We start from the raw sequence: 25,853 nt of genomic DNA, 5'->3' as shown, positions 1-25,853 counted from the left end.
GTATTTAATTGTATTTGATTAACAGATTTTTTTCTGAATACAGGTTAATTGTTCGATATTAAAGTATAACTACATTAGTGTCACTTTATCCTAAATCTTTTCTAAAAGACTTTTTTCTATGGTGTGCTTGTTTTATTCTTAGGTTTTCCAATTTTTATTTTAAAAATCTGACATTTATTAAATTAGTTGGTCAGTCCCTTTTGAGAAACCTTGAGAAGTCATAATTCGCAATTTACTTTATTACACAATGACTAGCTCGGGGGCAAATAGGTCACATTTCCAATTAACAGGCTCTGGTGTCATAAAAAGATACCTTTTACATTGTCAAGTATGTTTGCTAGTTTGTTTTTCTGTTCATTTTTCATCAGTGTCTGGCAATTTGTTTTTCAAATGTTCATTACATAGCAAAATTAATTTTGACAAGTTAAATAAGATTAATAATAATAATAAAAAACGCATTTCACATCTATTTATAATAACTGAAAATGAAATTGTTAAGTTTGTAAGCACTTTTAAAATATATATATTTTTTTTTCCTGCTTTCTATTTTTTAAGATAATAGTAGTTTCATGTACATGTATGTTATGCTCGCCTAATATACATGATTTTGTGTATTTATATTTGTTTTTTTGTGTCAGTTTCTTTAATGTAAAATATAAAGAAGATAATATAGTGTTGATCATATTTTCATATACTATGCGAAAGAAGTATAAACACATTTTTTTTATAGCTCTTTGACCATGCAAAATAAAAGAATAAATAACGTAGTGTCTTCTTTTTTTCCGTTCTGTATTTTACATTATTGAAAAACAGAATTAAACCAAGTTGATGACTATATTTGCTGTTGTTGTTTTACAGGTACTTAAAATTGGTGTAAAATAAATCACCCGTCTCACTACGTTCTTACAGGAGATCTCTAATCTATAATCCTTGTTTTGTTTTTTTTTTATGATCGGCACCTCCCGTGATACGATAAGCGGAGATAGCCGAACCATAACGATCTGAACACCCGCTAAAAAATATCCGATAGTGATCGATATTTAGCTAGACGGTCGAAGGGAGACAACAAGGTATAGCGTTGATCTCAATAAACAAGGAAAGATAAAAGAATCGATTTTTGCCCAATTCTTCAGTATGAAAGCGTTTATCCTAAACGACGCTGTTCACAGTTTTAAAGCTAACTTTGGCTCAGTATATTTAGCAAGAATATTGATATATCTCAAAACGATAAGTAAGTTTAATAAATATGATAAAAACCTGTTCAAATACCAACATATATCAAATTAAAGAAAGAGCTGAATACGGTCTGCGTATCTCATGAATAAGGGTGTGATAAGAGTCTTTTATGTAGAGAAGTGCTTTTTAAAAGATTTTCCTTGTTACAATTGTCGTCTGTATATGAAAAGGTTTCTTGCTTTTGTGACTTATTCAGATTGCATATTAAAATGCGTACTTGTTTGCTTTGATATATTTGTTATAAATTATTTAACTGATTTATTATATATGAATATTTTTCTTTAGTATGGTATGCAAATATTGAACTCAGTTGAAACCTGTTTTATTATATATATGCTATATAATGACTGAATCTCATTACACTAAAATGAAGGTACGCTGCATACAGTTTATCTATGTGATATGACTACGGTCAAACTTTGCTTATGAAACAGAAATATTGAAATAATTACAATTGTATGTTTTGCTTGGCCTTCACTTTTTTATAGGTGTGACGTCATTGTCCAAGGATTCATGAATAGCGAATATGCTATTTGTTAAAGCGGGATCAGTTGGCCTATTTTAGAAATAAATAAATAAAAATAATAAATAAAAAAAATCTTTAATTGATTTTTTTTCTCATGTATTCTAATCAAACTTGATTTGTAGCATCTTTATTAAGCCCGCAGCCAACTTTGTTCAGCTGGGACATTTGACTCCTTTTAGGGGCTGCTAGAGCTAAAACTAGAAATACCTTTATACAGCGTCTCATGAACAGCTTGGTGGATCTTGGTCATACTTGTTCTGGAGCATCATTATTAGGTCCTCTTCCAAATTTATTTATATAGGAACTTGGGCCCTATTAGCGACCACTATAACTAAAAGTAGATATGCCTTTCTTCGCATTAACGACTAAAATGTAATGGATTTTTATCAAACTCGATGTGTAACAATATCGTAAGGTCTCCTGCTATTTTGTTACAAATGGGGATAGGGACCAATTTAGCTAAAAATATAAACACGTTTAATGACCTCTTCTCATGAACCGCTTCATGAATCTTCATCAAACTACTGCTGTAATTGTTCGTCTAAGGATAAACGAAACAAAATTGCAACCCTACGAAACCTATGCGAAAAATTAAAAGAGAACCATTTAAATTGTTAAAGTGCGGTGTTTAGTTTTGCAATTTGAAAAATGTTAGATGAAAGATGAATGTTAGATGAAAAATTCATAAACTTCTTTCCTTATTACAATTCGCCGACCATCATTTTTAAAGATATTTCTTGTTTTCAATTGTAGTCAAGGCAACTTCATTTAAAAAACTAGTGCTTCTTTTAAGAAAAGCGCATGTCTCCCATAACTGCCTAATCAGCTGAATAGTAAGTCTGTCTTTATATACTGTTTACTCACAGAAAATATACCTTTGATAGTTTTGGAGTAAGTTTTGGAGTATATGGCATTTAACAGTTTTTGGAGTAAAATTTAGAGTAAGCGGCCTATCTGATAAGTTTTGGAGTAAAGGTGGCAGGGAAGCAGTTTCGAATTATGTCCCCGATCGATTTTTTAAATATTTAGGGTAGCTTTGATCAAAGTGTATTAATATTAATTTTGTCATTATTGAAAGTTTATTCTAAAAGAAATCAATGTGTACATGCATGAAACTATAAATAGCAGATGCGAATATTTTGCTACACCTAGATCCATAAATTTTGTGAGTCATTATTTATGGAGGCAGATTTGAACCAATCAAGTGTTTTCTACAGCAAAATGGACAGTAAGTATCTTTGACCTTCTTTTTCTCCTGAAACTTGGTGGTTGACAGACACTTTGCTTAGCAGGGCTTTGCAACCTGAGGGTTGATTTATATGAAAACCTGGTGTAATTGTATGAAAGTTTACAAACGAGTGTATGGCATGTGTTGAAAGTAAGGAAAAAATGCTCAAATTTTCTTGATTTAAGAGGGGTTAGGAGTAGGTTGTAATGTCTACTCCTTTTAAAATTGACCACATGGATTAAAATTAATGCTTTCAGTTTGAAGCTTACTTTAGTGCCATATCACAATGTAAAGCAGAAGTACTGCTCTTTTTTTGTACTGATAACTTATAAAGAAAAATAATTGAGAATCGTGGACTTGCTTAAAAACTAGCAAAAAAAAACTGCTCCCCTGCCACCTAAGCGGCCTATTGGTAATTCAAGGGCCATAATTCCGGAATGCCTGGGTCGAAATGGCTAGTTATCAAACTTGGCCAAGGACTTTTTGGCAAACACATTTTGTTTAAGCTTGCTGAAGATCGGATGAGAAATGTCCGACTAAGAGTGCAGACAAGATTTGTAACAGACAGACGGACACACGGACAGGAGTAAATCAATATGTCTCCCACCGCAATGGTGTGGAAGACATAATACGTTCGCACTATTTTATCACAAAATAAACAATCAAATTTATTAACAATGATGCATTTATGGTTTAATTTCTTTGCTTAACTAGGTATTTTATCTATCAAAATGAATATTGTCAGTTGAAAAGCATGTTTTGTTGTTTTTATGATATTTGTACAATTTAAATAATATTTAATTATAAAATGACATCATGATCTATGTAGAATTAATCACTAAATATACACCTGACTTTTTTGTCTAAATATCTTAACAATAAAGATGTTACAAAACATTTGGTATCAAAATGCTCCAACAGGAAGACATGAATACGACACTAGAATGTACTATCTTCTAGAGAGTCCCTCGCGTAACTGACGACTTTAAAGCTACGACCAAGCCCTTTCCTTTGATATAGGATTTACGTAATTTGTAATAGCTTCTGATTTATTATGTAAGTAGCATAACATATAGAACACCATGCATTAAAGTCAGACACCATCATAAATAATTATAAGATATTTTACATATACAAACTGTAGATATATATAATTGACGATTATGTTGAATAACATGCGAGAGCAAATTTAGATGAAAACAGAAAAATTACTTACCAGCAAACCGTCTAATGACGTTGTGACCACTTGACACATAAAGTAGATTGATATCAAAACGACAATGAAAAATGCCAAACCAAAAGTCGACATATATTTCTTAATCTTCATGCTGTACCCGTATATACATTTAACCGTCAGCTAAACATATGTGGCTTATTGTAATATCCAGATTCTTATAATCTGGTATATTTGTAGTAGAAGACGATGTTCAAAGCAAATGGAATTAATTTTTAAAAAGGTTCTTTTACAAATCGGAAGAATTATTGATCTGATGTAAAACTATACGGGAGCACAGAGTTATTGAAACAATGGAATAATAATTATTTATTCATCGAGTATAACTCTAACACAATAATTCGAAAGTCTGTCTTTAGTAAATAAATGAAATGATGAATTAGAAAGACGTTTTATGTACAAACGTATCCTTAGTGGCATAACTGTATGTAGAACTATGAAAAGAGCTAAAATCATGTACAATTAGTTATGGTATAAATATTATTTATAACCCGCACATCCAATTCTATAATATAACATTCTTATGTGAGAAAGGTACAGGAAAGCTTTGGATTGCATTTAAAAAGCAATAATATTGTTATTATGTCTGTATGAAATTAAATACTAGTAATAACAGAAATAGACTAAAGAAAACTTAACAACAAATTGTTAACAAGAGCACCGCCATGCGGGTGCAGACGCTCATCTGATTTTTTTTGTCGTTGTATAATAGAAATATTGACCTACCACTGATTTTCTAACTCATAAAGGAGCCATAATTCTTGCAAAAAAATTGCAGAGTTACTGTACTTGCTGTGCAGTGTCAGCTTTTAATGGCAAATAACCGCTCCAAGTTTTAAAGCAATAGCTTTGACCGTAAAGGAGAAAAGTTGACCTAAACGCAAAACTTAACCAAGAAATCTGATATTTTCTAAGTCCAAAAGGGGCCATAATTCTTGCAAATGCAGGATGGAGCTATGTTTCTTGCTGTATAGAGTCAGCGTTTGATGGTGAATAAAATGTTTACGACATATAGCGTGAACAACATTTATTTTGCACGCGACCGCATGGTTCCCAAGATCCAATCAAATAATCCGTTTCAAAAATTTAGAACCGCCCACTACATTTTACCCCATATATAAACAGCCCACGCTTCAGGAGCGGTCTTTTTTCCTGCAAATTCCAAGAACGAGAGGTAGACAGTTAAATTTTTAAAAGTATACATTTAGAAAATAAAATGTACATGTTTAAAACTTGTATCAAGATCGACTGTTATTTTATTGTTACTTTCGGAAGATGTTCATTGTAGTATCTATCCGAAAAATAAATTTATTGAACGCTCTAGATCTAGCTCATTTAAACTAAGTCTTGCTTTACAGTATATATTTGAATACGCGTCATCAAGGTGACGTCATATAAATGAGCCGCGCCGTGAGAAGGGTTCTTTTGCGGCTGGATCGGGTCCGGGCCGGCCTTCGCGTCCGGGCGGTCTGGTCGGGCTCTATGCTGTTCAATTTCAAAGCCTGTAACAATTAGAGAAACCGTCAGCGAATAGAATGGGTCGTTGCGGGCCGCGGGGCCACTGTGTTGGTTTTTTCTTGGCGCGGCTCAAATAATAACTATAATAAAAACAAAAACATCAACAGAAAACATGGTAGCTTTACGATCTGAATTCCTCTAAACTGAATATTAATTTTTTGTTTTGCTTTTTTCCATAACTTAAACAAACTGAGCATGCTTCCACGAAAACGGGCCCGGACATCACAAAGAGCTCCACATACATCATCATCGGATGGAAACAAGGGTCCATCGGATCAAGCAACACCGAAATCTGGCCAGCCAAAGAGTCAACAAACACCACCGTCACCGCCGAATAGGAAACGTCAGCAGACACAGCCGGCACCGCCGAATAGGAGCGAAGGTCACGTGGACAGCCCGGGACAATCAGGTGAACATATCCCATTATATACTTGTTCTAACGGCATATTAGATGCTCACGTCAGTAATACTGTCAAGGAAAAAATCTGGTTAGGCCAGTATGTTGACTTACAAACTCTCCTTCATAGCCAGAACAATCAGACCTCTCAAAAACAAACATTTCAATTATTAGACGGAGAATTAGTATTAGCTAAGAAAGAACAATCTGCTAAAATTTTGGAAAAAATCGAAATCTGGTCAGATGCCTTTCTAGTATATATGTATATTTACGGCTTAAAGCACCCCGGGGAAACCCTACAAATGCTCCAATATTTTTATAACATCCGTTTAGCTGCAAGTAAATACACAGGTTGGTGGGTGTACGACAAACAGTTCCGGCTCAAAAAGTCGCTAGCTCTGTCAACCAAGTGGGAGACGATTGACCCTGAACTTTGGATGCTTTTCATGCAACCATTACATGCAAATCAGTTAAATAGCATGTCCGTTAGCTCAGAGAAGAAATGTTTTGCCTACAACAGATTAGGTTTTTGTAACGAAAGGTATTGTCCTTATCTGCATTCCTGTATAAGGTGTCATGGTAACCATCCTTCCATGAACTGTCACACTAACCAGACCTTTGGGAATGGTCAGCACCAAATCAGATTCAGGCATAACATAATGAGACCGTCGTTTAACACTCGTTTCAGGGCACCAGCCCCAAGGCCGTTTATGGGACAAGGACCTCATGGTGCAAACAAACGGGCTATGGGACCTCGGTATCACTCCAATTAATCTTACAACTTTAGAAAAGCGATTATCGACATATCCAAATAAGAAAGAAGCAGATTTTCTGTTGGCTGGTTTCAAACATGGTTTTAGCTTAAATTATTCCGGGCCGAGAATTCCTCTACATTCAAATAATCTTATATCAGCACGCAAACAATCGAAAATGTTAGACGAGAAACTTTATGCTGAAAAATTAGCTGGCAGAATTATAGGACCTTTCTCGACACCCCCAATCTCAAATCTGCGCATTAATCCGGTAGGTTTAATCCAGAAGAAAACAGGAGGCTGGCGCCTAATAACTAACCTGTCCTTTCCACCTGACATCAGTGTTAATGATTTTATACATCAGGACTATAGCCATGTTGAATATTCCTGTTTTGATAATGCTGTCAAAATGGTGCAAAAAATAGGCTCGTCTGTATACATGGCAAAAGCAGATATAAAATCAGCATTCAACCTATGTCCCGTACGGCCAGCCGACTTCGATCTGCTAGGAATACGGACTGACGACGGATACTGGATTCAAAAAATGTTACCGATGGGTGCATCTTGTTCATGTTTTATTTTTGAAAAATTCGCAACTTTTCTTCAATGGTGCGTACAAAAGATTCAGGTTCTAACAATTTTGACCATTTATTAGACGATTTCTTCATGGCTGACGATTCTTATGAAAGTTGTTCAAGTTTAATGTCAAATTTTCAAAACACTTGTGAAGATTTAAGCGTGCCTTTAGCTGAAGATAAATGGACGGGACCTATCAAAATAATTACTTATTTAGGTTTAGAAATAGACGCGGAAAATAATACAATTCGGATACCTTCCGACAAAATTAAGAAAGCGGAACAGCAGCTTCTGTCTTTAATAAATTCCAAGAAAGTTCGCCTCCATAATTTGCAGTCCACAGTAGGACTCTTGAACTTTATGTGTAAGGCAATACCGGCAGGTAGAGCTTTCCTTCGCAGATTTTATGACGTCATGTGTCAAGCACGTAAACCGTTTCATTGGATCAGAGTAACACATTCAATAAGAGAAGACGCAAATATTTGGTTACAATTTATCAAAAACTTCAACGGGTCATGCACTTTTATTAATTTCGATTGGGTTGATGCTACTAGTATTGATTTCTTCACAGACGCATCAGGAAACAGCCATTTAGGCTGTGGGTGTTATTTTCAGGGCGAGTGGTCGTTCATAAAGTGGCCCGATTCATGGGAATCAGAAATTTTCAAAGATATAACATATTTAGAACTTGTACCAATTATTTTAGCATTTCATATATGGGGCAAAAAGGTAAAAAATACAAGAATAATTTTACATTCGGACAACGAGGCATTAGTCAGCATTATAAATAAAAAGACATCAAAAAACGGTAGAGTAATGCATTTAATTAGACATCTTATGCTCCTTCTGATGGAAAATAACACTGTTTTAAAATGCAAACACATATCTGGAAAATTAAACAGTATTGCTGATTCTATCAGTCGATTTCAGTGGACAAGACTCAATCATCTACTGCCCCTCTCCGCGGACCGGGAGCCTTGTCAAGTTCCGGAGTCCTTCCTCCAGCTGTTGAGGGCGAAATAGACAGGCTTATCAGCGCTTCCCTTTCACAAAATACACAGAAAAGATATCGTTCAGCAATCGAGTCTTTTACAAATTTCTGCATTAATAGTTATGTCGAATTAAACTGGCCACCAACCGTCGAGCAAATAACGGAATACATCGCATTCATGTCTTTAAGGCAATACTCGCACTCATCTGTAAATTGCCATATTTCTGCGATCAGTTACGTGAATAAATTGAATGGTCTACTGGATAATACCAAACAGTTTATCGTTAGAAGCATGTTAGAAGGGCTAAAGCGCCTGAAAACAAACACCGATACCAGACAACCAATAACGCAGTCAGTTCTGTTGAAGCTGTTAGATTCCCTAACACACGTTTGCAGATCACAATTTGAAGCCATGTTGTTTACGGCGGCTTTCTCGTTAGCTTACATTGGCTTATTACGTATTAGCGAATTTACTTCTAGCAATAAAACAACAACTTCAGGCGTTCTCAAGTTTCAGGATGTAATCATTGGGTCAAACAAAATACGAATTTACTTACAGAAATCAAAAACTGATCAGACGGGCACCGGAACATCAGTTGACATCGAAATAAGCGATAAGAACAAATTCTGTTGTGAAAACATTGCTAACTATATTGCCTTCAGACCAAATACAGATGGTCCATTCTTTGTTCATTTTGACGAAAGCCCGCTAACTTCTTTCCAGTTTAACGCAGTTCTGAGAAAAGCAATAAAATTTGCAGGTTTAGACGCCAATTTGTATAAATCACACTCTTTTAGAATTGGTGGCGCAACTTCAATGTTTCGAGACGGGACTTCAATAAATAATATAAAGTCCCAAGGAAGATGGAAATCTGATAGTTACAAATCTTACATTCGTTAAAATTGTGACTGATCTCTGACTGAGTGCTAATTTTGGCGGTAATAAGCCTTAAAATGTATAAATTGAAAATGAGTGTGCCTTTGTAAAAAATCATATCTTGAAAGTCACATTCGCTGTCACAGTATCATTATTGCTATACCTGTTGGTATTACCTGCTTGTTAAAGCCATTGGTATATGGCGCACATAATTCAACCATAATTAAATTAAAATAATATTTATAAAAAAAAAAAAAAAAAAAAAAAAAAAAAAAAAAAAAAAAAGTTTTGTGTAAAGGACGTGCCAAATGCCATTAAAACCATTGGTATATGGCAGGCTGTGCAGTCCGCTTTTCGGCAGTTATAATTATTTTCAAATACATTGATCAAGCTACAGCACCGCATCGGGCTGATAGCAATTATACAACAACATACGGAAAACTGTTGTAAGAACAGACGACATTTTGAATGAAGAATACTAATTTTAAGCCAGTTTTCTTTTTTATTCCAGTTACATATCTGTAAATATGTTTAAAAAAATGGTTGTGTGTTACCGTTTGTTATTGATAATTCATGTTACTGTTTGATATTAATAAGAGAAAGTGCATTTTATTCACTACAATCTAACCTGTATCCTTACGCCAAGAACTAAAATTACGATACCAATCTTAAGAAAATGGAAATAGAAAAACTCTTATTTCAAAATATTGCAGTTAAGCTGACCAATGTTTGGATAATAGGGTCCTCCCTAATAAAAGGAGCGTACCATAGACTAGCCTTTAGACCGGATGGCAACAGTTTAGGTTTGCAACATTATAATGTCAGGACCACGTGGGAATTTCTCAGTGGCATGAGAATTAGAGATATACGCAGGTCTGTACAATATTTACTACAATTTAAAGATGAACCAGACATCATTGTCATTCATTGTGGTGGAAATGACATAGGCACCAAATCCACTTGGGACATAACATTCGAATTCAAAATGTTGATAACTGATTTCCTGCAGCCATTACTGCCCAACACTAGGCTTATCTGGTCACAAATTCTTCCGCGCAGAACCTGGCGTTATGTACCATACACACCAACTGCGGAAAACATTAGAAAACGTATCAACAGTTCTCTCGCAACATTTGTTATTAGAAACGGAGGTGGCTATATAAAATACGCTGACATTTCTTTAGAAAAACAATTTTTTCACACGGATGACACTCATTTGTCAGAACTTGGATACGATATAATGCTTAATACACTGTCTTCTGCTCTGTACAAAATAATAATTGAAGGAGAGAAAGTATATGCATGTACATAGTGTTACTCTAACTAAGGAAAACTGACTGTTGTTCTTGTTCCCTTTTCTGTTCATCAGTCTAACTTAGTTATAACTCTGGTTTTGACAGTTTAATAATAAAAATGTTTGGCAAAATTTCAATTAATATAGTCCTGATAAGCTAGCAATGGTCATGACCAGTTATCTTGTTAATATCCTGCAGATTCATGCTAGTCCGCAGATTTTGGCGGAAGGCTCACTCTTTAGCTAGTCTAAATCGCGCCCCTTTTTGGCATAATACTAACATGCATCTGCAGAATGTATTCTGGGATTTTCTACCGTAATCGGGGAAAATCTTATTTTATTAAAATATCTATCATTCAGTCATGGCCAAATTAATGCCAAACCTTAGTTAATTAAAAACGTAAAAATGAAAATGTTTTGTCTTATATACTTACTGTTTCATTTACAGCTAAATCACATTGTAACGACATTTAACAAAAGGATAGTTGAAACAAGAGTCCATTGAATCTCGATTAAAGTACTAAAGTACTATATATAATTGAATGTCGTTACGGTGGGATTTTATTTTCACGGGTACAATAACTACAGTGCAACCTCTCTACAACGGCCCCTCCCTTGAGCAACATCGTTTTTACCTCAACTCCTTTCAAATGGTCCCAGAAAACCACGACAGGCATAGCATGCTATTTTGTTAAATATTTCAAGGTTTAGATGATTTAACAAGTTACTTATAAATAGAAACATCTACTTCAGTATGCTTTGCCTGTTGTGGGTTTTGTGTCCGAGTCGCGTTGCAAAATAATAAAATGTTTACGACATATAGCGTGAACAACATTTATTTTGCACGCGACCGCATGGTTCCCAAGATCCAATCAAATAATCCGTTTCAAAAATTTAGAACCGCCCACTACATTTTACCCCATATATAAACAGCCCACGCTTCAGGAGCGGTCTTTTTTCCTGCAAATTCCAAGAACGAGAGGTAGACAGTTAAATTTTTAAAAGTATACATTTAGAAAATAAAATGTACATGTTTAAAACCACACCCACCCTTCCCTTTTTTCTCGGCTTATATTATCTATTTTCAGTGGAACAACATGATTTCAACCATGGTGCCTGATACGTGAAGGTGGTCTCTTAATACGATACTGACTCCAAACCTAGGATATCGTCATGACTGGATTCACGCATGCGCACAACACATTGAAATTATAGATAATAAACATTCAAGTTCGCTAGAAGCAAGTGATGATACAGAACACTTTGTAAAAACAAAAGACAAAATAATCTTTACAGAATTTCACCGTTGATCGGGGAATCTGTTTAAATGCTGTAATTTTCTATTTCTTGTTATGGCATAATACTAACATGCATCTGCAGAATGTATTCTGGGATTTTCTACCGTAATCGGGGAAAATCTTATTTTATTAAAATATCTATCATTCAGTCATGGCCAAATTAATGCCAAACCTTAGTTAATTAAAAACGTAAAAATGAAAATGTTTTGTCTTATATACTTACTGTTTCATTTACAGCTAAATCACATTGTAACGACATTTAACAAAAGGATAGTTGAAACAAGAGTCCATTGAATCTCGATTAAAGTACTAAAGTACTATATATAATTGAATGTCGTTACGGTGGGATTTTATTTTCACGGGTACAATAACTACAGTGCAACCTCTCTACAACGGCCCCTCCCTTGAGCAACATCGTTTTTACCTCAACTCCTTTCAAATGGTCCCAGAAAACCACGACAGGCATAGCATGCTATTTTGTTAAATATTTCAAGGTTTAGATGATTTAACAAGTTACTTATAAATAGAAACATCTACTTCAGTATGCTTTGCCTGTTGTGGGTTTTGTGTCCGAGTCGCGTTGCAAAATAACAACTGTTGCAAGTTTTAATGCAATAGCTTTGATAGTTTAGGAGAAAAGTTGACCTAAACATAAAACTTAACCAAGAAATCTGATTTTCTAAGTCCAAAAGGGGCCATAATTCTTGCAAAAAGCAGGATGGAGTTATGTTTCTTGCTGTACAGAGTCAGCTTTTTGCTATCAAACTGACAACAGTCCAAGGAGACTAAGTGAAAGATATTGAGACGACATATAAATTAGGTTTGATCAGGGAACTGGAGTAGCTCAATAGAAAAAAAGAGAGATTGCTTACACAGTTTCATTTAAAAGATACAATTTAAGGTGCTTTTAGATTGACTTAGAGTGTCACAATTTCTGGTTTCGTAAGGAATTCATTCCACAACTTGGGACTACAAGACTACAAAGCGAGATTGACCTATCGTGTAATGATGTTATTTGATCTAATTTTGAGACGACTTGAGGCTTCTATAGTTAGAAACACAAATATTTGTGATCAATTTATTAATGTACGGCGGTGTCATTTCATTAAGTGAAGACAATCATGTGTGACTGATAGCAACGCCAATCCCCTGAACATGTCCGACGAGGGTGTCATAATGTCAGTTTGAAGGAATAGCCTTGCTGCACGATTTTGAAAATTAGACACTCTGTCTATGCTGTAGGCAGGTTTTATACCCCAAACGAAACAGTCATAATCAAATACGGACCAAGACAGGATCTCGTGGTCACGAGATCCTTAACTTGTGATCACAAGATACTTAACTATAAGCCACGACGACATAGTTATCTCATTATGATGAGCTAGTATCTCGTGGTCACGGTGTACTATCTTAACAAACGAGTTAGTTAATACGTCACCACGAGATAGTACCTCCTACCCACAAGGTAGTATTTCATGGTCATGAAATAGTATCTCATTCCCTAAAGTATTACTGTACGTATTTCGCGGCCACGATATAGTCTCCCGTTCCCAAAAGTATTACTGTAAGTATTTCGCGGCCACAATATAGTATCTCATTATTTCGCAGCCACGATATAGTATCCCATTCCCAAAAGTATTACTGTAAGTATTTTGCGGCCACAATATAGTATCTCCTTCCCAAAAGTATTACTGTAAGTATTTCGCGGCCACAATATAGTATCTCATTCCCAAAAGTATTACTGTAAGTATTTTGCGGACACTAGTATCCCATTCCCAAAAGTATTACTGTAAGTATTTCGCGGCCACGATATAGTATTCCATTCCCAAAAGTATTACTGTAAGTATCTCGCGGCCACGATATAGTATCCAATTCCCAAAAGTATTACTGTAAGTATCTGGCGGCCACGATATGGTATCCCATTCCCAAAAGTATTACTGTAAATATCTAGCGGCCACGATATAGTATGTATTTTCCAAAAGTATTACTGTAAGTATCTCGCGGCCACGATATAGTATGTCATTCCCAAAAGTATTACTTTAAGTATCTCGCGGCCACGATATAGTATCCCATTCCCAAAAGTAATACTGTAAGTATTTCGCGGCCACAAAATAGTATCCAATTCCCAAAAGTATTACTGTAAGTATCTGGCGGCCACGATATGGTATCCCATTCCCAAAAGTATTACTGTAAGTATCTCGCGGCCACAAAATAGTATCCAATTCCCAAAAGTATTACTGTAAGTATCTGGCGGCCACGATATGGTATTCCATTCCCAAAAGCATTACTGTAAGTATCTAGCGGCCACGATATAGTATCTCATTTCCAAAAGTATTACTGTAAGTATCTCGCGGCCACGATATAGTATCCCATTTCCAAAAGTATTACTGTAAGTAACTCGCGGCCACGATATAGTATCTCATTTCAAAAACTATTACTGTAAGTATCTCGCGGCCACGATATAGTATCTCATTCCCAAAAGTATTACTGTAAGTATCTGGCGGCCACGATATAGTATCTCATTTCCAAAAGTATTACTGTAAGTACCTTGCGGCCACAATATAGTATCTCATTCACATCAATTAGTATCTCGTGGGTAAAAGTATCTGAATTTTGAGGCCACAGAATATATCTATGGAGGCTGATTTCTGCCAGTTTTGTTCTGATGTTTGTTTGCTTCCACTAAATTGACAGAGCAATAATTTTCTTGTTTCTTTCCTTGTTTGTCTCCGCCGAGAAAAACGACCGAACGACACTTTCAGCTTTGTTCATTATTTTGTTGTGTTTTCATTCGCCAAAGCCAAAATAAAAACAAGAGGGTCATTGCGGTCATTTATTGAATATGAATATCAAACATTCAGTAAGAAAAATATATAATAATAATAGTAATAATAATAATAATAATACTGAAAATAATGAAGTTTATATTTGTAAATAACAAAACATTGACCACCAATAATCATCATAAATAATAACCGAATAGATGTATAATTTAGCAACTGTTGACATGCCATACTTTTGCACTTTAAATTGTTCGTTTCTTATCATTAGGGTCACAGAGCATTAGTGCATTAAGGTATAGGGAAACCTACTTTCAGTAAACAGATGTATTAAATTTCGAAACTGATGTGATTTTGTTTTAGTGAATACGAACTATCGTTGTAGTTGTTATGTGTGTGTCTGTTTGTAAGCTTTATAAACATGTTTATAGTATAAGCCGTCAACATGTTTATAGTATGAGCCGTCAACATGTTTATGATTTTAGCAGTCAACATGTTTATAGTATGAGCAGTCAACATGTTTATGATCTGAGCAGTCAACATGTTTATGATCTGAGCAGTCAACATGTTTATAGTATGAGCAGTCAACATGTTTATAGTTTGAGCAGTCAACATGTTTATAGTTTGAGCAGTCAACATGTTTATAGTTTGAACAGTAAACATGTTTATTGTATGAACCGTCAACATGTTCATAGTGATGTTCATAGAAGCTAACGTGTTTATAGTATGAGAAGTCAACATGTTTATAGTATGAGCGGTCAACATGTTTATAGTTTGAACAGTTAACGTGTTTATAGAATGAGCAGTCAATATGTTTATAGTATGAGAAGTCAACATGTTTATAGTATGAGAAGTCAACATGTTTATAGAATGAGCAGTCAATATGTTTATAGGTTGAACAGTTAACATGTTTATAGAATGAGCAGTCAATATGTTTATAGGTTGAACAGTTAACATGTTTATAGTATTAGAAGTCAACATGCTCATAGTATGAGAAGTCAACATGTTCATAGTATGAGAAGTCAACATGTTTATAGTATGAGCAGTCAATATGTTTATAGTTTGAACAGTTAACATGTTTGTAGTATGAGCAGTCCACATGTTTCTAGTTTGAGCAGTTAACATGTTTATAGTGGGGTCAGACCCACTCCTTCTCATAAGACACAAGTACGGACACTATATTGGTTTAAATTAGCTTGAATCTTTCATCACAATCGAGCTAAAATAAATTAGAACAATTTAAACCTAGGCAGCACATGTCCCATGTCAGAATTCCTAAAGGTTCACGGGTATCTTAAGCAGAACCTCACTCAACTGGCCTCTATTATATTTAGAAATGTTGACTAAGGGTTTTCCGGTACCTTAAAACTGTCAATAACATGTATTAGGAATGTGATAATATGGTGTGATAATTATTTTTCCTCTTAAATGACAGTTAAGTGTTAAGTCAACGACAAATTAATAGGAAAACAGGAAAATGCCGCGTGTTCTTGCTATAATTTATCTGTTTTCAATTGGTCAATGTAAGTTATATTTAATCTTGTTTACTAAAATATTAATTTTGAAAATTTAACTAGTACTGGTCAGTTAATCATAGTACGAGTCGTACAGTTCACAGTGTCGAACGGGGCTGACGCTCCTGTAAAATTAGCTCTGAAAAGTTAGTTTGGTTTTTGTAAGAAACAAACACCCGACGCGAGATCCGCCATCTATTAATTGGCTTTAGGAAATAAAACATATCCATATTGCTACATATTTTACAAGTCTAGCTGAACCTGTGGTATAACTGCATGAAGTTCTATAACATGGCAACACTTCTCTGGGAAAATGAGTTAGCTTTTTGCAATTTTAGTTTAAGCTATCCATTGTCAATACTGATTTCTGGAATTGAAGCCTATAGCAAGCAGTCATTTTCTTATTTTATGCTAAACTGAATCAGTTTAAGGTTTTCAGGTTTAAGTAGAAAATAAATTGTTTGTGACATTCTTATGACCTTTTTGAAATATAAGGGGGTCATTACCCACTGTCACTGCACTTTTATGGACATAAAATGAATTTGAAGACATACTAGTATATCAGAATGCTGTGATAGGTTTACCTCAAGCAGGGAATATTGTATAAAAAGCAGTTAAACTTTTGGGTACTGGAGATTATCCCTTGTACCTGTAGGAACCGGTATCGTTTTGCAGTCTAAAGGATCATGATCAGTTTTGTTTTTAAATGACTAAGAGCGCTGCGGACGCAATTGTCCTGTGGTGTCTTGACTACGAAACAAGGGGTCGTGAGTTCGAGCCCCCGGTAATTGAACTAATATAGTCCTTGCTAACATTTGGATAAGAGTCCCATTTATACGCGCTTTACACCTGGCACGCTAAAGAACCAGGAAGCTTCTGAAATTGGAGCGTCTTCTGAATCTTCAACTATAATCCCACTTACACTACTTACAGTCTTCTGGAAGAGTCATCCATATAGGTTACCGACGGTGACTATAAAAGATCTTACATACAAACAAACAAACATCCGAGTAGAATATTGCCACAACTGCGGTAACAACAGCCTATGCTTCAAACGAGGAACAGTTGACGGTTTCCGAAACTTAGCAGGGTGAAATTAATTTGAGTAATTGAAAAAAAATCTCCGAAAGAAGATGAACCGTTGGAGAAATATACATCAGATAAGAAAAACAGTTGGAGACGAAAGGATGCCTTACATTTAAGAACGAAATAAAAAGGTACATTCGAAGAAAAGTAGGACAATATTATTTAAGATATAAATCTGATTATAGTCCCACTGTAATACAGGAGAAGAGTTGTGATATTAGCTCTTGAAGCGATAGTTGGAGGAAGCTTATTTACTAGAAAGTCACTGGACAGAATACAGACAAGTTTACACTGGCCTGGTTATATAAGATTTCTGATAAAAATTGTGTGAAGGTCAGGCAGTATTAAAGCACTATCACGACAAATTTGCCAGAAGAGGTATGATTGTTAATTTTAGTACCATTGGCAAGGGTCGTAAGACGTAGCTAATCGGGTAATAAAGATGGCATATAAAGTAAAAGAATGTTAACACAGGAACGTATCACATCAGTCCACAGAATGACAGGACAGGATATGTTTGCGAGCAGCGTAGCAGTTACTGAGGCGTACGAAAATACAGAGATAGGAGTAATTGACGACGTGAACTTGCGTGACTCAGCTAGACAGAAACATAAAAAGATGTGCAAATTAACTCTTAGTTTTCCGGTAGTCAGAGAACCTAAACAGTCACTTGTATAACAATACCGAGCTTTTTTACACACACAAAAAATTAGAAAGTTTATAAGAACACTTCTAAAGAACCAGGTAGCGTTACACAGTAGTTCCATATACAAAACGGAGTGGACCTAGTGAAGCAGCAGAATAAATTTTTGACTCTGATGCTATGGAGTTTGCAACCTCTGCATGCAACTCTAGAATCCCCATAAGAACGAAAGAAGGACAACACGAATAGTATACTAGTATATTGATTTCAGGTGATCAAATGACAGAACATATGGGAAATGATTGTGATATTCGATCCAAACTTCACACTTCATTTCATTTCAAGAAATATTTTAGCAAAGATTACTATACCAGATTTATACCAAAATAGCTTTACATGAGGGAAAATTTCAATTTTGGATGGTGTCCTTAAAATGATGAATTCATGTGCCATGTTCATTCGAATGATCAGAATTTTTTTTAACAGGATGCAATTATGCCAACAATTACGTCGACGATATTTCACGGCATACGAATCATGGAACACTCATATTTCGATGCTAGATGCTATTTCCAGCAGAGTTAGAGAAGCAGATCTTACATTAAACAGTCAAGGTGTTTCACAGGCTGCAACAATAGCTTTTTACTAGGTTCAGAGTAGGAAATGGTCAACGTCAGACGGAAGCTTATAGAAAATGCATACCGACAAAGAGGCAAGTCAAGGTTTCTTTGGTATGATGTAGTATTACAGAAAATTTATAGCCTCATATGCAGAATTTGCAGCACAAAACACAAGCATGACACAAGCAAGAATTGTGCGATATGGGAAGAAAAACAGCCCAAAGGCTTTCTAACTGTGCTTACTCAAACGCCCATACCACGATTAACTGTATTTCACTTGCCTTTTATATACTAGCATAACAGTACGATTCAAGCAAAGCTGTGGCCATGACCGCGAGATAAATAAAAACACACACTTGTCACCTCGTAGCCTCAGTTCATCAGGCCATTTGTCAAAACCACACTTTTTCAAGTATACCACAGGTTAAACTGGACTAACCCCCTATTTTCAAGGTATAGCTGAAACTAACCATTGTTTTTCTTTGCAGGTTTAACTGAAGCTTACCGGTGTTTCGAATGTTCTAATATACCCCATCTCAGGGATTGCAGCATAGTAACACAGTGTAACACGCATGAAGTGAGTACAGGTTTGGGTCATACTTCTGTATTATAGAATGTAAAATTATTAAACGTTGCATGTAATTAACATAGATGCAACCTGGTGCCCGACGAAACAGGACAGAACAGAGGAGATTTATGGGAATACTTCAAACACCGTTTACATGACAAGTAGCGGGTACTTGCACAAACGTGACCTGAAGCTGCGACCTACTTTTAAATTTTTGCTTTTCTTAAAGATAGAACCCTTTTATCATATTATGTCACCTAACTTTGACTACTCCAGCTACCTTATACTATACTCAGTTCCAAAAGAAAGTGTGCACTTTTTAGGTTTAAATATTTCAACAAATTCCCCGACGTTTTTCATACACTAACTCTCAGGTATAACTCAAAATCTAAAATGCACACCAATTTGTTTACGAACTGATTTAAATTTTGGTACCAAACATTATAAGTTTTCATGAAAATAACCGAGAAAAAATAACAGAAAACTAAGTGCACACTTTCTTTTGGAACTGAGTGTATGATGGCTTATACAAGGCTGGTATATACTCTGCTTGGTAATACCAAGCTGCTTAATACTATCCAGGTTTATACCAAGCTTGCTATTACCAGCAAGGGTACTATGAATTAGGCGAATTAAGACTGGATCATATCACACTAGCTAACACCAGCCGTCACACTTATACCTGGCTGTTTGTAGCTAATACCAGCCACTCTACTGCCTGGCTTGTTTACCCCAGGCTGGTTGGTAATATCAGACTTGCTAATATCAGACTGGCAAACACCAGGCCGGCTAATATCAGACTGGCTAACACCAGGCCGGCTAATATCAGACTGGCTAACACCAGGCCGGCTAATATCAGACTGGCTAACACCAGGCTGATGTAACATTAAAATTGACACGTTGAAAATTGACCTCATTGATCAAAATTTAATGTTGAAATGTTGACGAGGTCAATTCTCAATGCTGAAAAGGAACTTTTGGTTAAAATTTAATGTGGAAATGTTGACGGGGTCAATTCTCAACGTTAAAAAAGGACCCATGGGGTCAATTTTCAACGGGTTCAGTATTTAATGTTACACTGGCTAATATCAGACTGGCTAATACCAGGCCGGCTAATATCAGAATGGCTAACACCAGGCCGGCTAAAATCAGACTGGCTAACACCAGGGCGGCTAATATCAGACTAGCTAACACCAGGCCGGCTAATATCAGACTGGCTAACACCAGGACGGCTAATGATCAGACTGGCAAATATCAGACTGGCTAACACCAGGCCGGCTAATATCAGACTGACTAAACTGGCTTACACCAGGCCGGCTAATACCAGGCTGGCTAACACCAGGCTGGTTAATATCAGACTGGCTAACACCAGGCCGGCTTATATCAGACTGGTTAGTACCGGTCATGTTTATTCCTAGCTGGTTCAACCCTGGCTGGCTAATGCCCGACCGGCTAGTACCCGGCTAGCTAATACCAGACAGGCTTATACCCGATTGGCATATGTCAGCCAGGCTTGCTTTTTGGCAGACTCCAGTAGCTGTAAGATAATATATCAATTATTTTGCACATTATCGCAGGTAGTTGTGAAATAGTAATCAATATATCATTTTGTTTTTATTTTCCAGATATGTTATGTTCAAGAGATTGTAACTACAAGTGGACATATTCTATTCAACTCCGGTTGTAGGACCAAAGAGGTACTAACTAAATATCTTATTCATATTTAACTCCGATTGCATGTCCGAACATTTGCTCATTAAATATATCGTATTCATAATAAAACAACAAGAGGCCATGATGTGTTCAACTCCTGTATGAACAGGTGCCCGCTATAGACCGCATTTATATTGTAACAACTCCTGTTGTAGAGAGAAGCAGGTACATCTATTCAAGATATAGCAACAAAATGTCATGTTTTATTCAACTTAAGTCGTACAAACAAACATGTTTTCATTATATAAATTGTTTTTAAATTATGACAATAAAAGGTCTTATAGTATACAACTCCGATTGAAGGGTCAAACGTTTACTCACTATCATATCGTATCCATATTATTACAAGAGGTCATGTTATATTCAACTCCGGTTGTAGGTACAAACAGGTGTTTAGTATATATTCTATTTATATTAAAACAAAAGAACTTGTTGTTGAATGTTTCTGACATCCTCATGACCCTATCAATACGACGAGTAATCGTGACCCTTTTTGACATCGAATGAAAGGCGTCGATATATCTGACCTTTGCAATGTTATTGCCAGTGGGATTGTCATCTTGGCATTGGGTTACAACTAATAAGGAGTTTTGTGGTGCTTGCCTTTCATAAAGTTATGCATTTCAGAACTGTAAAAAACTTACAGGAAGAAGTATTGGTGCTTCCTACAATGGTAACAGCAACATTACTGTAAAGGACACTGCTACTCGAACTATGGTGAGACGAAATGATATCTCTGTTTGTGAACAGTGTTGTGACTCGGAATTCTGCAACAACCACGGCTGCAATGAAATAGGTATAAACACAATGTACTGGATGCTATAATTAATTGTGTAAATGAATATTTCTCCATGGAATTCTCTACAGAAAAAGATGTATTATATGTCAGCTGTGGATCTCTATAGATTCGGACATTAGGTGTAGGAGAGCAATTTTTTTAGTATTTATAAAAAAAGCCAATGCCCACTCCAACTTAGACCATAAAGCGACTTAACCATCCAGCTTGTGTGAAAGAGAAAGACCATATAACATCTCGGTGACTTGCGAAAGCCGTAAGGCTCAACAGCTGGCAGGAGTAGTGATATTTTAACATTCTTGTTTAATATTTCTGTGTCTACTCTCACAAGATGATACAGAAATGGAGACAAATTCTGAACTGCATGAATATAGTGTTAACTGATGTAAGCATTTTGTGTATGCTCTGATATTTATAATTATTAATATTTCAGCTACTCCAGTCAATCAGCGCGGTCCATATTGTTTCTCCTGTAAACGACAACGTGAATTAGATACATGTCGTCATGTAACACAGTGTAGTCCAACGCAGGTATTTTATATTTAGAAAAGTGTCAAGCGAACTCCTTCACTTTTAAAAGTATTTTTCTGTAAAGAATGTATTTGACGGACTCTGTCAATTTTGAGCTTGTGAGTCCCATATATCACCGTTTAGAAATATGTGACATGTGACTAATATTTTAGAATAGGCCGAAAATACTAAAGTAGAAGTAGATTTTATCATAAACATATTGCAAAATTATAATGTACCTGATATGCTTAATCGTATGATTTTTACATATTTTTGCTCAGGTTTGTTTGGTCAAAAAGTTACTTGACAGTGGTACTGTAGTGTATGACAGTCATTGTATTGAACAAGTAGTGAGTATTTTTTATTTTGTTAAAACTACAAAGGGGATAAGACTGCAGGATGAGATAAGTTAAAGCAGCTCTGTCATGAGCTCTTGAAAACGATAAACCTTTGACTCAAAACTACTCCGGATAAGCAAAGTGTCTTTGAATCTTATTGATTTATTGATTCGCCAATTAGTACGTATGGTTCAGTTTTCAAGTCATCGATGTTTTTGTAATTCCAATAATGGAACGGTCCAACGGTAGCGTTATTTAGCATGATAGTAATTCTTACCTAAATAAGGCAAAGTAAATCATTCTGAAATCAAACTATACACCTGCCACATTAGCGTTAACTTTGTCATACAGTATTAATTTGTATATAATCCCTTTGGCTCGTATTATATTATAGTTTGTTTTATTGAAATGGAATAAACTTTCTGATCACTGTAGGACATTTTACTGTTATACATGATATTGCAAAGTCGGCCTGGCTGTCCTTAATACTTCAAACCTTTTTAACCATGATGCAGCAAAAGAGGTAAAAGGTAGATCAAGCTTACCTCTGATCGACGTTTTTGGCCCTTTGCACTTAAAATGTTGCCTGGTTTCCATGTATTCAAACTTTTTCCTTACAGTATGTTGATTTACTTTGGCTCTGGTCAGTAAACTTTCAGATGAGTAATAGCCCACTCAGTCAAACCTGTGCTAAAGACCACCTCTGAACAGAGGCCACCAGGCTCTATAAACCACATGTTTTGTTTCCCATTTTAACATTTATGGTGTATTTTAGCCTGTGAATAAAGACCACCTCGCAATAAAGAGCACTTTTGGCATACCAAGAGTGGTCTTTATAGACAGGTTTGACTGTACTGATATATAACTGTTCGGATGTTTTACCATGTGTCTACATAATCGTGACTTTATGCTGTGTTGTATTTCAGCAATGCGACGTTATCAAACAAACTTATCAGCACATTTTTGGAAAGAGGTCACAGAACGCAAACTACACATTGCCTCACGTGACATCGAAAACAAATCAAGATCACGAAGATTCGGTCACGCGACTTGAACGTGCAAATGTTCTTGTTTCTTTATGCATTCTGTGCTGTGACACTGATTTTTGTAATGACAGCTGTATCACAAATGCTAGAAGAATATGAAGAATATCAATATGAAAATCACTTGAAATAAAAATACCAATATTACTTTCTTCTGTTTTATATCATTTAATGTCATAATAAATCTACGAAATGCAATGGGGTTGTACACACGACAGTATGTGTTCACCCTTGTCGCCACGAAAGCACAGGAGCCTGAAATTCTATTTATAAACCACCACAAGTCTATATATAAAAAGACCCCCACAATATTTTATATAGAGGGCGCTGTCTTGGTTTATATATAGAGGGCTGTCTCGGTTTATATATAGAGGGCGCTGTCTTGGTTTATATATAGAGGGCTGTCTTGGTTTATATATAGAGGACTGTCTTGGTTTATATATAGAGGGCTGTCTGGTTTATATAGAGGGCTGTCTTGGTTTATATAGAGGACTGTCTTGGTTTATATAGAGGACTGTCTTGGTTTATACATAGAGGGCTGTCTGGTTTATATAGAGGGCTGTCTTGGTTTATATATAGAGGGCTGTCTTGGTTTATATATAGAGGACTGTCTTGGTTTATAAAGAGGTCTGTCTTGGTTTATATAGAGGGCTGTTTTGGTTTATATAGAGGGCTGTCTTGGTTTATATATAGAGGGCTGTCTGGTTTATATAGAGGACTGTCTTGGTTTATATATAGAGGGCTGTCTTGGTTTATATAGAGGGCTGTCTTGGTTTATATATAGAGGGCTGTCTTGGTTTATATAGAGGGCTGTCTTGGTTTATATAGAGGGCTGTCTTGGTTTATATAGAGGGCTGTCTTGGTTTATATATAGAGGGTTGTCTTGGTTTATATATAGAGGGCTGTCTTGGTTTATATATAGAGGGCTGTCTTGGTTTATATATAGAGGGATGTCTTGGTTTATATATAGAGGGCTGTTTTGGTTTATATAGAGGGTTCTCTTGGTTTATATAGAGGGCTGTCTTGGTTTATATAGAGGGCTGTCTTGGTATATATATAGAGGGCTGTCTTGGTTTATATAGAGGGCTGTCTTGGTTTATAAAGAGGGTTGTCTTGGTTTATATATAGAGGGCTGTCTTGGTTTATATAGAAGGCTGTCTTGGTTTATAAAGAGGGTTGTCTTGGTTTATATATAGAGGGCTGTTTTGGTTTATATAGAGGGCTGTCTTGGTTTATAAAGAGGGTTGTCTTGGTTTATATATAGAGGGCTGTTTTGGTTTATATAGAGGGCTGTCTTGGTTTATATAGAGGGCTGTCTTGGTTTATATAGAGGGCTGTCTTGGTTTATATATAGAGGGCTGTCTTGGTTTATATAGAGGGCTGTCTTGGTTTATATAGAGGGCTGTCTTGGTTTTGGTTTATATAGAGGGCTGTCTTGGTTTATATAGAGGGCTGTCTTGGTTTATATAGAGGGCTGTCTTAGTTTATATAGAGGGCTGTCTTGGTTTATATATAGAGGGCTGTCTTGGTTTATATATAGAGGGATGTCTTGGTTTATATATAGAGGGCTGTCTTGGTTTATATAGAGGGCTGTCTTGGTTTATATATAGAGGGCTGTCTTGGTTTATATAGAGGGCTGTCTTGGTTTATATATAGAGGGCTGTCTTGGTTTATATATAGAGGGCTGTCTTGGTTTATATATAGAGGGCTGTCTTGGTTTATATATAGAGGGCTGTCTTGGTTTATATATAGAGGGCTGTCTTGGTATATATAGAGGGCTGTCTTGGTTTATATATAGAGGGCTGTCTTGGTTTATATAGAGGGCTGTCTTGGTTTATATATAGAGGGCTGTCTTGGTTTATATATAGAGGGCTGTCTTGTGTTTATATAGAGGGCTGTCTTGGTTTATATATAGAGGGCTGTCTTGGTTTATATAGAGGACTGTCTTGGTTTATATATAGAGGGTTGTTTTGGTTTATATAGAGGGCTGTCTTGGTTTATATATAGAGGGCTGTCTTGGTTTATATATAGAGGACTGTCTTGGTTTATATATAGAGGGCTGTCTTGGTTTATATATAGAGGGGTGTCTTGGTTTATATAGAGGGTTGTCTTGGTTTATATATAGAGGGTTGTCTTGGTTTATATATAGAGGACTGTCTTGGTTTATATATAGAGGGCTGTCTTGGTTTATATATAGAGGACTGTCTTGGTTTATATAGAGGGCTGTCTTGGTTTATATATAGAGGGTTGTCTTGGTTTATATATAGAGGACTGTCTTGGTTTATATATAGAGGGCTGTCTTGGTTTATATAGAG

General features: G+C 35.8%; 2 protein-coding genes across 3 annotated transcripts; both read left to right on the top strand.

The window, feature by feature from the left end:
* Window positions 1-5,225: 5,225 nt before the first annotated feature.
* On the top strand, window positions 5,226-11,042 carry LOC128550923 (uncharacterized). 2 transcript variants are annotated; one of them, XM_053530992.1, is made up of 2 exons: window positions 5,226-6,151; window positions 10,049-11,042. In XM_053530992.1, the coding sequence occupies exons 1-2, from the start codon at window positions 5,938-5,940 to the stop codon at window positions 10,645-10,647; spliced, it is 813 nt and encodes a 270-aa protein (XP_053386967.1). In that variant the 5' UTR covers window positions 5,226-5,937; the 3' UTR covers window positions 10,648-11,042. The 2 variants fall into 2 exon arrangements, with proteins under 2 accessions (XP_053386967.1, XP_053386966.1); XM_053530991.1 differs by lacking the exon at window positions 10,049-11,042 and adding an exon at window positions 8,398-9,588.
* A 5,043-nt stretch (window positions 11,043-16,085) lies between these two features.
* Window positions 16,086-23,685, top strand: LOC123542883 (uncharacterized). The gene is made up of 7 exons (XM_045328915.2): window positions 16,086-16,230; window positions 19,059-19,147; window positions 20,764-20,835; window positions 21,479-21,647; window positions 22,081-22,178; window positions 22,439-22,507; window positions 23,422-23,685. Exons 1-7 carry the CDS (start codon window positions 16,185-16,187, stop codon window positions 23,638-23,640), a joined length of 762 nt encoding a protein of 253 aa, XP_045184850.2. The 5' UTR covers window positions 16,086-16,184; the 3' UTR covers window positions 23,641-23,685.
* The last annotated feature ends 2,168 nt before the right edge of the window (window positions 23,686-25,853 follow it).

The sequence above is a fragment of the Mercenaria mercenaria genome, chromosome 19 (genome assembly GCF_021730395.1).
Source record: "Mercenaria mercenaria strain notata chromosome 19, MADL_Memer_1, whole genome shotgun sequence".
NCBI lineage: Eukaryota > Metazoa > Mollusca > Bivalvia > Venerida > Veneridae > Mercenaria > Mercenaria mercenaria.
The sequence above is the reverse complement of the archived record's forward strand: the minus strand, read 5'-3'. Positions and strand labels throughout refer to the sequence as shown.